General features: G+C 39.7%; 1 protein-coding gene across 1 annotated transcript in view; it reads right to left on the bottom strand.

Moving 5' to 3' along the window:
- The window catches only part of adam22 (ADAM metallopeptidase domain 22), a 61885-nt gene that overhangs the window by 30901 nt on the left and 16522 nt on the right, over positions 1–14462 (bottom strand). The window contains exons 4-6 of the mRNA XM_062422414.1: positions 12388–12454; positions 7140–7222; positions 3604–3667 (exon numbers count right to left, since the gene is read on the bottom strand). Of these exons, the coding sequence (XP_062278398.1) occupies positions 3604–3667; positions 7140–7222; positions 12388–12454 (214 nt within the window). The remainder of the gene's footprint in view (positions 1–3603; positions 3668–7139; positions 7223–12387; positions 12455–14462) is intronic.

Here is a 14462-nt window from a genome sequence, read left to right as displayed (position 1 = left end):
GTGTAGGTTTACATTAGGCTAGATCATTAACACTTGCAGTAACCTAATTTATTTGCTAAATTACAAACAAGCAATTCCCAATTTCCTGCAGAAAAAGTAGCCTTCTGCCTTGTTGTAATGTCACCAAACAGTCTTATTCATACTTTTGGTCTCTTTTTATTTACTAATTGCAGCATAATGCCTAGAAAGGAGAGGGTAAGAAAGGAAAAAGAAAGGGAGCTACAGCAGGCTGCCCAGGGAAGCAGCTCTCTGCTCTCCTGGATAAAAGCATCCACCAGCAGCAAGGAGGAAGAGGAAGATGAAGATGAAAGGTCAGAGTCAAGACCAGAGTCATGTTAACTGTTTAGGGCCTTTTAAAGCTCAGATTTTAAAGTTGAACAGTTCCTCTAATTCTATTGAAATATCTTAAAAGCTGTCCACATTTTATTTTAACTACACAAAGTGGTTTGTCGGTACTAAATCAGACATGAAGCTATATTAGCTAATTATATTATTAAGTTATTTCTATGTTACAAGACTTGCAATAATCGTGTATTTACCTTAATAGGCTATTATTAAAACTTAAAAAAATAGGCTATTATTAAAACTATTATTATTCTATTCTAGGCAGCTACAGCAGGGAAGCAGCTCTACTAGCATGGAAGATGAGGTAGATAAATCTCACACTGCTATAATAAGGCAGCCGGCAGTTCCACATGCCGCACAAAGTGCCCTTATTTTTCACTGAGCACCTGCCCCCCAAATTGTCTGTGCACGCCACTGAATATAATGATGCAAAATCTAATTAAAATACTGCTTTGTTTGTTTTTAAGCCTTCATAGTTCAGATGTGCTGAAACACTGAAATTATATTCATTGCAGCATCAACAAAACAGAGCACTCTGCTTTGTCTCCGTCTTGACAGAGAGCAAACAGAAGTAGCTGTTGGGATGTAGCTAGTAGCCACAGGGGCCCTGAGGTGCAGGTGGGGTTAGAGTTGTCCAAAAAAAACCAAGACGGCTAAACATATGGTGTTTTCTGCATATTCAAGCCAGCATCTCACACATCCTCCCTCAAAGTGCACACGGTCACACACTCTGACACACTGAGGAAGTGCAAGATTTATCAGGCATGAAGCACTCCAGGAACATCACGTTCTTAGCTTGTGAATTTTAATTTGGTGCTGCATATTTCTCACTACTGTAGTTTACTCGTACACAAGCCTGTTTACATAACACAAGAAGAAACTTCAGATCAATTTAGCTGCGTAAGGTGACAAGAGGAGCTTGTTCAGGACACACTTTGCTAATGTCCTGCATAACTTTTCTGCCTTGGTGGAAGAAGGGCAGATGGATTTACCATATGGCTGACAGGAGCCATGCTGGCTCTCTATCTCAACACCCCCCTACTGCCACGTTTTTCTTTTCTTTTTCTTTTTTTTATCACTTTAAAATAGATCATAACAGCCAGCGTTGGTGGTGTATCACAGGTCACACTGCCTCTGCATTCAGTGGAACTGTTACTGATTGCAGATGCAGACATCTGTGAGTCTGACAAAAATGTGAGAGGAACCCAAAGATACAGAGAAGCACAGGCAGTCATTGTGGACCCTCGCCCACAGGGAGCAGACATCCAAAGCTCAGTGCTGACAGACTGACAGCCACTGCTGGGCTTGAGGGCAGCACTGTCCCTGGTATTGTCATGCAACCAGGCCAAAGCCAACACTGCTAACAAGCCACGTGCCAAATGTTCACTTCCGTGCTTGGTTTCCATTACAGAGATTTATGGTCTAATATTTATGCTCTGTAAGAATTTAGATCTTTATGTGTGTGCCCAGTTGAGATCTGACATCTAACAAATTGATCGCCCTTACTTTGCGATGAGCATTACAGCCTCACAGAGCTTCTGGCATTGCTGCTGACTCTAGTTTGAACATGGATGATACATAAAGACTGGGTTGGTTATTTACATGTGAAACACATCTGCTATAACTTGGAGATGGGTGGAGGAAAAGCCCTATATCAGGCTAAAATTTGGCTTGTAGCATAAAAGGTTTGTTTAAAGTTTTGAACACTCGCATCTGTTGAAATGATATCATGATACGAATTAACCATATAGATGCCTTGCTGTACTTTTCATGTTGACACAGCAATGTTTTGTAATCCCATGTATGAAGGGTCAAAAGTTGGATGACACATGAATAAATATTAAACCATCTATAATAATGGATCTAATAGAGATAATCTCCTCAGATTTTTATATCTGTTTTACGTCACTATGTCGGCGTGAATGAGAGTGAATGAAAAAAGGTGACCAAGATACTGTACTGCTGCAGCAGTTCTCTCTTTCTCTCTCTCTCTCTCTCTCTCTCTCTCTCTCTCTCTCTCTCTCTCTCTCTCTCTCTCTCTCACTCTTTCTCTCTCTCTCTTCGCTTGAATAATTCAGTCCGTCCAGAAAACATTGGAGAGGAATGACGGAGGCAGAGGAGACATGAAAAGACCAGAAAAGGAGGCAGTAGAGAGAGAGAGAGAGAGAGAGAGCTGTGACAGATGTGATATAAAGCCAGCGGGATGAAGCACTGTTTTTGTTCTTTCTTTCTCAGTCCTTCAGAATAGTCTGTTGCTTTCAAATGTCTGCTCCCTTTTTCACAATTGCAGGACTGTAATATAGAAACAATCATTACAAACTAATAAGTTACCATCATTTTACAGTTTCTCTGCAGAAGATAGAATGACAAGCGTAATAATCACACTTCTTTTATCTACAATGTAATTTTTCTTTTTTGGTCTATAGCTGAGCTTCACCTCCCTCTGTACACCTGCCTTATTCTCTTAACCTTTCTTTTTCAGTTAACACTTTTCTCCTCAGCCTTTCATTTGCACTTTTAATCCATCCATCCTCTATTTTCTCTTCTGCCCGCTCCTTCAGCACCACTGGCACTAAAACTGTCATATGGGAATGAATCTTAAGTAGCTCTGTGTGCCAGGCTGTCCCACCAACACCCATGAGTGCACAAACACATTTCCACACAAGTACACACACATTAACATACACAAACATGAACACAAGTCCCTGACCTCTCTTATCTTGTCTCCTTTCGTCCCTTTCTGATTAACACCAGACACACACTTCTCCTGGACGATTTAATTAGAGCAGAAAGGAAGTCACACACACAGTATCTCTCGCTCTCATGCTCAAGTCGTCTCGGACAATCTCAGATCCATCCATTCGTTTTGACCATAATGCCTGTAATTGTTATTATCTAATTGGCTGTAGACTTTTCTGCTGTCTGCAGGCTTTGTAACCAAGCAAATCTCTCTGTGCCTGAGGCCACACTCATTCATTAGGAAGAGTGGCGACGATCTGTAGTGGCGCGTGTAACCGATACTTGCTTTGTCTCTTGGTCCTCTCAGGACAATAACTGACCCCTGTGTGAATCGTGTAACACCAGCACAACTGTTCTCACTCATTACCTGCTGTGCACACAATCTGACCGCTGACAATCTGACAGCACCGAGAGGCAGCTGGATGTGAAAAGATGGAAGAACAAATTGATGACTCCCCCCTGAGAAGAGTCATTTCCTGCCTCCACGTACATTTGTGTGTAGCTATGCAGAGTACTTACATTGCTGCTGCCCTGTCCTCCAGGTTCAATCATGTAGGTGTGATTGCCATCGAAAAACATGCCACTGAAAGAGAGAGAGGCAGGGAGGTGAGAGGAGAGGGAGAGAACACATATCAACACCAGTTCCTGTTGTTTTATTCATCACCAACTGGTATAATGCATCTGAATTTCACTCTTCCTCAGCTATCAGTGTGATTGATTAGCCACTTGCTGTGCTTGCCCAGGGTTATTATATTAAAAGAGCATTTCTCAGAATAAAAACTGTAATGTGCTCCTACAACTTTGGACAGAACACGCTGCTGTCCTTGCTCCTGTTTTTGGCATATGTAGGGCTTAGGAGGGATGGAGGATAATGTGAAACAAAAGGTCATCCAATCATATCAGAGAATCTCCTCACAAAGCATAACTTAAAGGTCACCTAAGGATTTTATCTCTAGAACAATAACAAATCAGAGTATAGACTACTTGACCACTGTAGGCTTGCTGAGTTGGAATGACTCAGACGGCATTTTGCGGAAAGTAATTTCAAATAAAATCTCTAAATACATTCATCACATTCAGCTATGAGAAAAAGAGGCCATGACACACACACACATGCACATGATTTAAACAAGCAATCATTTTAAAAAGTCGGAGATCAATTTCTCATTTAGCAGCTGGGTGAAGGTCTCCTCGTCTTTGCCCGCCTATATGTGCGCATGTGCACCTGAGCGGACATCATCGGCTAATTAATTTTATCTGAAGCTTTTAGGAGATTGGTTAGGTCAAACTGTGAAGTCAGGGGGCTAAACACTGCATGTACACGCAATCTGTCTTTCTCTTTCAACTCTTTTTTTACACCTCTTTCTGGTCTTTGACACACAGAATTCACCTTCAGGACATACTTGCTGTCCTGGTCCAACACTGCACTTACAGCAGATTACACACAGGGACACAGAGACAGTGTCCACTGTTATATCAGTATAGAGTAGAATATAAGTAGCTATTTTATAACTAACCCACTATAAAAGAGACACCTATGCAACTGCTGACAGGAGATGTCAAATTTAAAATATGATCAATTATTATCCTCTGTATGATGAGTTTTAAAGCCATGACAGTTTTAGTTTGATTGAAAAAAAACTTTCCTAGAGCCTAGAAAAGTGATTTTAAAGTGTATGGCATCATCTCAATGTAAAGTCTATGACCCAAGCAGGGGCCGCGAGGGCGGGGTCAGCGGGAGAAACACTGCGTATTATTCAGTGTGCCACACAATATGGGAGCAAACCCAGAAGCTAGAAAACCTTTTTGCTTATGTTTCAGGTGGTATCCAGTTCCTATAATACATTCATGGTGTGAGGTCAGTGTGACTCAACTGGAAAAACGTGATGCCACACTGATTCAGCAGATCAGCTGAGTTTTGTATGTTTTAAAACTTTTGTAAGGATGTTAAAGATGATTTACTGACTTTTACTGCTTCAGATTCAAAACATTTTGAGGAGCCTTAATGTAATTTTGCACTGGCAATGGCAACATCTAGAGTGTCCCACATGAAGCCTTTTTGTACTGTCTTAACATTATATGCATTTCTGTTCAAGGTAATAATTATTATTAAACAGGAACCTGAACCATCCTTATCTGACATGATGGATGTAGCGAAGAGCACCATTCCTCTGTATACAGTTAAAAGCCTATTGCATTGCAGTGTAAAGTTTCTGTGTGTGAGAGAGAAAGTGTGTGTGTGTTTGTGTGTTTGTATAAGAGAGAGAGAATGAGAGATAGGAAGACACAGGAGAGAACAGGATATACAGTATATATTATGGTGAATACCTGACTCAGCAGTGAAATACTCTTCCTTTAATGTCTAACCCCGACACCACTATACACCCCCTTAACTCCCTCCATCTCTCGCTTCCCCCCCCCCCCCCCCCCCCCCACACACACACACACACATACACACGTAGTGAAATGCATTCCTGCCTCCTTTATAATGTCAGCTTGTGTATTTCTTTCCACATCCATAAGATCGGCAATGAAAACACCCAAACTTTGAGATTTCTGTCAAAGTAATACAATATACTATAAGATTACCACTATTATAATTACAAGCATGATAGCAGCTACATTAACATTTAGATTCGGTAAGTAAAGTTACAGTTTAGTGTTATTATTATGTCCTATATAGGTGGTGCTGCATATGCAACACATTTACCTTGTTTGGATCAGATTATTTTATGCCCTACTTTTCGTTCTTTTGTGCTTGCTGTTACATAATTCTTTGTGCTGACACATTTCCCAACATGTTGCCACAATCCCATGAAATATGCAGACATTATTAAAAGCCTAAGCTTAATTTAGCTCATTCAGCAAGTATCAATGTTCACCCCCTAAACATAGTTAGTTGAATTTACTTTGATGCACTGATTATTTGGTTTATTTAGCCTGACATTATGCTGAATGAAGATATATCGAGTTGAAACAAGTTTTAAATAAAGCATAATGGACCAAGAGCGATCAATAATGTATTCAGAAACAACTGAAAGGATAATTAGAGGAAATAGTGTACTGTCAACAATACACAGATGCGAAAGATGTTTTAGACTCTACATTTATAGTGTCAGACTTCATAAAGCGTAGATCTCTTTATAATCACATCCACACAGTGTCAAAACACAGAAAACCTTGAATGTGAGACCAAAAGAAAGCCTCTATTAGTAACCTATCCACCTGAATCAATATGGTTGTCTTGATTGAAAAACCTACAACACAACTCATATACTGTATTTCATAAAGGAATCACTGTTATTCAATGTGAAAATGTCCTCTCACGACAACAAAACATTAATTAACATGCAGTCCTCAAGGTCCAAACTCTCACAAGCATAATGAATCACACTATGAATGTAAGGATTAATCAATGAATAAAGCAGTCAACTGTGTTTTATTATATAGTGAGTTGAAATTATGAGGTTTGGCCAAAGCCGGTTTCTTTTGCGGAAATCTGTGAAAACGGTAACACATGTACATGTCTTATATTTCATTATTCATAGATGCCTTTTTATGCAAATGTTGCATTGTCCGCCCACAATAAGATATCATTTGCATATCATATGTCTGCCCTGCGGGACGGCCACTCTCTTATGTCTCCTCTCTGCATAAACACACACACAGACAGTCAATTATACATAAACACACACATACAGTGTACATGCATCCCTCCCAGCAAGCCTTGTTTCTGACCCATCTCTCTGATAGAACACTGCTTTAGAGCACAAACTCTAAAAATAACAAGAGAAGAGAAGAGAAGAGAAGAGAAGAGAAGAGAAGAGAAGAGAAGAGAAGAGAACAGAAGATGTCCGAGCAGCACCTGTCTGTATGAATGATAACCCTTGTAACGAAAAATGCAGAGACAGAGACAGGTGGGCTAAAACTATAATTACATTGTCCTACTGGCTAAATGGGAGCAAGGCCGAGGACCTGGACACACAGAGACAGCAATGTTGGCTGAAAAACAGGATGCACCTGAACACAAATACGCACATATTATCGAAACTTACTGCAATCCGTGACAGGTTGAGAGGGCCACGAAGGAGTGAGGGATGTCTCTGACCTTGCCCTGATAGTAGCAGTGCTCTCCTCCCTGTGAGCAAAAACACAAATGCACACAGATTAAGATCATACACATGGTTGCCTCCTAAAATGTCTCACACGCTCAAACAGCGAGTGACATTTTCCACTTGCTACATATTCCATTAGTATATGAATCAATCAACACATCTATACTGGTGCAGACATGTACTGTATCTGCATGTTTGTGTGGTCTTAAGCACTTTGAAGTTAACCCATTTACTTCCTACTTTCTGTATGTTAACTGTGCCTTCACTCTTCTCCATCTTAACTTCTCAACGGTAGGAAGCAACCACATTGGTCACTATTTATCCATCTCTGTCACTCACTCGACATCAACCATGCATTACTTATCTACACCCCCTATCTATATGTGCTTCTCTTCCTCTCGCTGCTAGCATAAACATGCATTTATTTTCTATAGACGTGTATGATGTCTAAGTGTCTAAGTGCTCTGCATCTCCATCTCTTCCTGGTCCATTTCTTGCTGCCTAACAGCCATTAGGCAGGAAGCCGGTCTCCCTGAGGAAACACAGCTTTTATCAGAGGATCAATTTCTGCTCTACAGTCTGATGCTGTGCACAGCAACGCACCAATACGTCCACTTCTACCTCCAGCTCTCTCTGCGGGCTCCTTCACAATCCATCCCTATCTTATGGGATTGAGTCAGGGTGCACATGCTTGTTGTTACTATGCTGCTGTAACAGCTGTGACTCCTCTGGGAAGACTTTCCACATGATTTTGGAACCTGACTGCAGGGATTTGCTCCCATTAAGCCAAAAGAGCAATAGTAATGTTGGGCAATAAGGCCTGACTCACAATCAGGGTTTGAGGTCATGACTCTTTGCAGGCCAGTCCAGATCTTACACTCTAAACTCAATAAAGCATTTCTTTATTGGCCTGGTTTTGAACGCAGAGACATTGTGTTCCCCAAACTGTTGCCATTAAGATAGAAGAAAACTATTGTCTAAATATCATTGTGTGCTGTAGCATTAATATTTCCCTTAAAGGAGTAGTCTGACATTTGGGGAAATGCGCTAAGTCGTGCTGAGATTTAGACGAGAAAATCAACACCACTATCATGTCTTTGTGTCAACTATGAAGTTACAGTCTGGAGGGGATTAGCTTAACTTAGCATGAAGACTGAAAGCAGAGAGAAACAGCTCTCTTGGCTCTCTCCAAAGTTTAAAAACTTTGGAGTGTCTGCCAACATCACGAAAGTTCACTCATTTTATACCTTATTGTTTTAATCTGTAAACAACCAGTAATAAGAACATGACAAGTTTTGGTTTTATGAGTAGTTATGTACTGCTTACTGGCATGCAGTGACTTCTTGGAGTCTCAGCTAGTTGCCTAGCAGCTATACAGCAATGACAAGGCTCTGTTCCCAAATTGAGACGATATGTGGAAACAGATGGGGCGCCCAGGTAGCCTACTAGTTAATTTGCACATCACATAACTGCTCTTGTTTTTCTTGTCACTTTCAGCTGTTAAATAAAATAAAGTCAAAAATGCGATGTTGTGATTCCTGTGTAGTAATACAAATGTGCATGTGTGTTTGTGGGCAACTTCTGTATAAATTGTTATTATCGAATTAAACTGAATTATAGAAGTGAAATTGCATCAGTCATGCTGAGTTTGATTTGCTTTCTTCTTGGTTCTCAATTGTTGCGGTTCTCAGCTCTCTCTCTCTCTGTCTTCCAGTTGTGTCACTTTTAGCTATCATTTCTGAAACTGATTCTTAGAGGACAAAGGAAACAAACTATGAGCTAGAAGCTTGTCATACTAACACTGCCTTAGTCTGTCTCTCTCTTTATACACTGTCCCATCCAAGGTGACAACAGCTGGCACAAAAAACTAAACATAAGTGCAACATTGGTAAGAGAGGAAAAAGAAAAATGCTAAAATGGGGTGAAAAAAAGAGGCTGAAGTTAATAAACCCAACTGGAGCTACAGATGAAAAGAAAGAGGTTGGGTAAAGAGAGGTAGAGTGAGTGAGAAATGAAGAAACTGAGAGGTTGAGGGAGAGAGAGAAGCTATTTATAAGTGGCGCTGTGCTCTACTATCCCAGCGTCTCTCCTCCGCCTGTCGCCCTGAACCTTCTGCTCCACTTCTCATCAAAGCAAGAAACACCCAAAACCCTGCGCTGTGGGTACATCCTCACTGTGTGTGTGTGTGTGTGTGTGTGTGTGTGTGTGTGTGTGCGTGTGTGCGTGCGTGCGTGCTTGCGTGCGTGCGTGCGTGCTTGCGTGCGTGCGTGCGTGCGTGTTGCTAAATTGGTCTGATCTGTTATCTCCTAAGACCCATATAGGAGTAATTAATCATCTAATCTGGACAATACAATGCACAATGAAAAGGTCGAGGTCAGACAATCAGTAAACAAGTAGAACATTCTGCCCTTTGAATGTCTGTGAAAGTTTGAGCAGGTTAATGAGATATGTTAACAGATATGGACATTATCCAAACATGCGTCATACTTTACTGTTCATGAGACAGAAAGTGCATTTGGCATTTTAGATGCATATTATTATTTACTGCGACCCAATATTTTACCATACTGTTTATACCAGTACTTACTCTTTCAAAATTGAGGGCAGTGCTGCAAATCAATGAGCTGGACTGCTTTTTGACAACATTTCTATAATTTCTGCATCAATGTGATGAAATTCCTTACATTTTTAGGTATTTAATTTGCTGGATTAGCAGATTCTAGGAAATATACTATATAACAATCTATATCAATGTGGCAGTACTGTGATAGAGGAATTATCCACATTTCCCACTTATGATACAATAGGTAAGAGCCAATCTTCCTATTCTTACTGGATATAGAGCTCCAGCTTTCCCTCTACAGTTCAGTGCAACTGACAACATTTTTGTTCAGCACAAAAAAGCACTCTATATTTGAGCCACAATAGTTCTACAGCAGTCTCACAAAGAAAATTAAAGGAGTTTTTCGTGCAAATCTCTCCTTATTTCTCTCCTTTTGGCTTATTTTAGCAACAAAAACATGCTGTCCATTTTTACGACAAGGACTCAAAAACATGAGTATAGACTGCTCTTACATCATGTTAACATTGGCTAAACTTTGAAGGGATTTCTGTGCTGAACAAGGACTTCAGATTTGAACTTAAACTGTAAATGGAAAGCTCTAATGGCCTCTTCATCTCACAGTTTGTACAACCTCTACTACCTGTGTGCTACATGAGCAGCGAGGACTCTGAAATAAACCAAGCACAGCAGCAGTAGTGTTAGGATGACATTTTGACCTAGAGAGTGAGCAGAGTTACAAACAGGGACTTGTCACAGGAACCGTAATCACTAGTAAAGAGTCTCTTATTCTTTCCACTATTTATAAAAGGAAATCGTGACAGTAGAAAACGGCAGACATTCTGGACATTCATCTACAAGGTGAATTAATTAATTCATAGACAGATTACTTCATAATAAGTACCATAATTATGAGTGACCACGTCATATAATATGTGGTGTAATCATTTGGATCATTCTCTGTAAAGTATCTAATATCTCACTAATCTGCTGCTTAGCTGAGTAAATCCTGACCATTATGATCCCCCCCACTTATGTGATGTAACACGACGCTTCAGTGGGTGTCCTGTAATAGAAGTCCAGATTCTGGAGGATTATCACTGCAATATTAATCTCACATTAGTTGACGTTTTAGGCTGCAGAAACAGTTCCACTGAAATCTAAGCTGAGCAAAGACTGCATGGCTGGATGGGGTTTGATGTTTCAGTGTGCAAATGAACACATTGATTAACCAATAAAAGTCTCAGAACCTGCAGGGTCTACAGGATATTACGGCTGTACTGATACACAGCAGACAACAAATCTTCACGGGAGCCAATTCAGCCCCTCTGTTTTTTGGAATCAGATATTTTACAAGACATAAAACATCTGTTAGTAGGGCAAAGTGATGGTATAGTAGATGATCTGTATCTGAATAATGACATCTGACCAGCCTTTGTATTCACACTTGGCATTTACAAGGGTTCTCGTTATCTCAAGTCTTCCTGGATTGTGATTGGATTTCAATAAGCAAATTAAGCACCAACAAACCCCTGCATTAATTGACTTTTCTGCCACTTGGGGCAGCATAACAAATACAGGACTGAATTTTTTTTTTTTTTTTTAAATACGTGTGTGTCTGTGTTCCCACAGCCTCTTTAAAGAGGAGTCCCATCCACTGTGTGGGAGACGGCCCAAACTCTACTGTAGAAAAGCTCCAGTAAGTGATAACCAATTTAACTTGATACATTTCACCAAACCAAGCAGTTGGTTCTCTTCCTTAAAGTCTTCTCTTTTGTAAAACTGAAAACTATGTTGTTGAATGCATCTTTGCCTTATTCTGGTGCACCAAACCATAATAGGCTAATAAATGCCCCCTGAGGTCAAAGGGCAGAAAACACCAACTGGAGCTAGACGGTTGTTGTGGTCCATGGTCATAATAGGTGTTCTTCCCCCCCAGGAGTCACAACGGGTAAAAACAAGCCAAATTCCACATTTGAAAACAAACTTGGACAAATGACACAAAGGTGCAATTTATGCATAATCAGAATTGATTTCTAACAGTACTTTTCAGTTTTACAAGAGCACAGGTTATCTGCTCCATCTCATTTAAAGAGCAGAGAATGGATGCTTCCTGGAGGTTTTATATGGGATAGTCTGTAACTGCCTCCCACACAGTGGATGACACAACTAACAGGGCCAGAGTTCCCATTGCACTTATCTTTTAGAGATTACTGAGAAAAAAAATATAACCAGAGTGAAAGTCAGCCTCACTCCTAAACAAACTGTTAGGTCAGCTGGTACATTGACCTTCCAGGCAGCTACTTTCTGCGTTTACTTTCAGGCGGACTCAGAGAAAAGTATTTGAAATGATTCATGTACACATAATTTATTTTTGGAAAACTGTAGGAGGCTCCTGTAGTTTGATCTGATATATGTTGTTTTGTGTGAGTCCTCATTTCCCTGAAACTCTACAGCATGACCAATTGAGTCACATAGAGTAGACACATCTATAGAAAATACGTCAGGTTGAAATAAACTGGAATTTCCCTTTGATGCCAAGACCTAAGCAATATAATAACAATACGGTTTCAAGTGCACAGAGTCTGATAGTGTGAGTGAGCATCAGGATGATTTGCAGAATCTTACATTGGTGACGACAGTCTTCCCTTTCTCTGACAAATGCCTCTCCACGTACCCTGACGACAGCAGATCACTGGGAACAGAGAAGACAGTACAAAAAGAGAAGAAAAATTAGAAAATGTGTGATTTTCATTCAAGTGTCACTCAGTTTTACAAGCATCCTTGTATTTTATAGAATGATTGTATTCAGTCTTGGCAGCACAGAGCCTGGGAGCATCAGCTCGGCTAATTATGATCATCGTACAGGGACAAGGCTATTTCCAGCACGCAAACTCACACAAACACAATTATACAAATCCAGCCTTCTAGCAAATGTCTGTGAGGTGTGTGTCTATCAGTGGAGTGAAGGACAAGTGAAGGTCAAAAAGAAGTAAAAGAAGCAGCACAGGCAGAATAGGAAAGAGGCAGGAAATAAATTGAGAGAGTAAGTAATAAATAAGAGGAAATCAGTTGGCCTGTGCTTTCTTAGCTGAGCTGGACCCAAGAATCCCAGTGGAGATACACACTGCAGGCCCAATCTGAGACAGAGATGTACGAGGTATAGTGTGTATATGCACGCGCACACACAAGGAATGCGACATATGAATAGGGATTTGTTCTCTCTTAAGCCTATTTCAAAATATAATACAGTTATTTTTTATTGTATGTCTTACCTCACAAATAGGTGACCTGAACACACAGAGGCATGTATAAACATAGGGGAAGTGTAGACTTTTATTTCTTTAGAGTCAACACTAACCTGAGGCTCAGATACACACAAACACTCGCACACACAATGCAAATGCTGAGAACAAATGAAGCCAACTTTGCACCAGCAGAGACAGGCAGAGGTAAGTGTTTATCAGTCAGGATTCAACACAAAAATATGCAACTGCAACAGTGTGCGCTATTTGAACAGACCACTTGTCACACTGAACCAGAGAACTATCAATCAACTCCAATTTCCTGTCAACATCCAGACAAGAAACAAGCAGATGAGCAGATTTTTCAATGTCACATTAACTGTTTGAAGGCACAGTGATCAAGGATGGAAAAGGTGAAATGTGAAGAAAATTATACCTATTACAATGCAAATAGTTTGGTGAAAAATAATTTTGTTTAAATTACTCACTCAGTATGACAATAGAGATTATAACACTGAATCAATTACTCGAAGTCTCCATGAAATGATCTCACATAACATCTACTTCCAATAAAACAGAATATCATAAATGGCGACAACATACTGCACTAGTGGGCACTTCACCATATCTCTCTAATTTTAGCTATGGATTAATACACATTGGGTGCTCAGCAGAATATTTATGGAGAAAAATATTAGGGGGAAAATGCAATTATGGGGAAAACCACATAAATTCAACAATAATTTTGTTTGTAAGGAAAGAAAAAAGTTTAAATAATAAAAAATGTTTAATAATCCCTCTATTTCTAGTAAGAAATATATGTTCTGAAATTCATAGTATCTTTTTCAGAACACATTAAACTGAGAACTTTTGTTTTCACAGAGGCTGATTAGTTACAAGAGTGCATAGATAACATGGAGAGCTGTGCTGTACAAAGCATCCGGGTTTGGGATGTAGGAGATTTGTATATATGCTAAATGTTTGTCACATTATTTTACAGCTATGTTTGATAGTTCAACATTTGGCATGTGTTGTATTATGAGATGACTAACAACACTGCAAAAGGCTCAAACTATGTAAATATATATAAAATAGGTCAAGGTGGCTCTAATAGGTTGCATGTTCACTGGCATCCAAACTAATAGTCACCGTTTTAGGTTTGAAACAGTTACTTTTCATTTTCAAGTTATTTTTCATCAAGTGTTTATGTTATTTTGTCATCCTATTGTAGGTTAATATCAAGTTATTTAAATAACATTTGTGTCTAATTATATGTCTATTTTAACCATCTGAGTATTAACATCATTTCATTTGTTTATTTCTATTTCTGCCAGTCTAAAAAAAAAAAGTGACATCTTGACAAGAGGACCGACTGCAGTGTTGAAAGTAACGAAAAATCAGTTTCTAATGGTGAGAAATGATATACAGTTTATGGATTGAATGAAACCCCTGACATCA

This window comes from Scomber scombrus, chromosome 7 (genome assembly GCF_963691925.1).
Source record: "Scomber scombrus chromosome 7, fScoSco1.1, whole genome shotgun sequence".
Lineage (NCBI taxonomy): Eukaryota > Metazoa > Chordata > Actinopteri > Scombriformes > Scombridae > Scomber > Scomber scombrus.
Note: the sequence above shows the minus strand (reverse complement) of the source record. Positions and strands in the feature narration are given on the sequence as shown.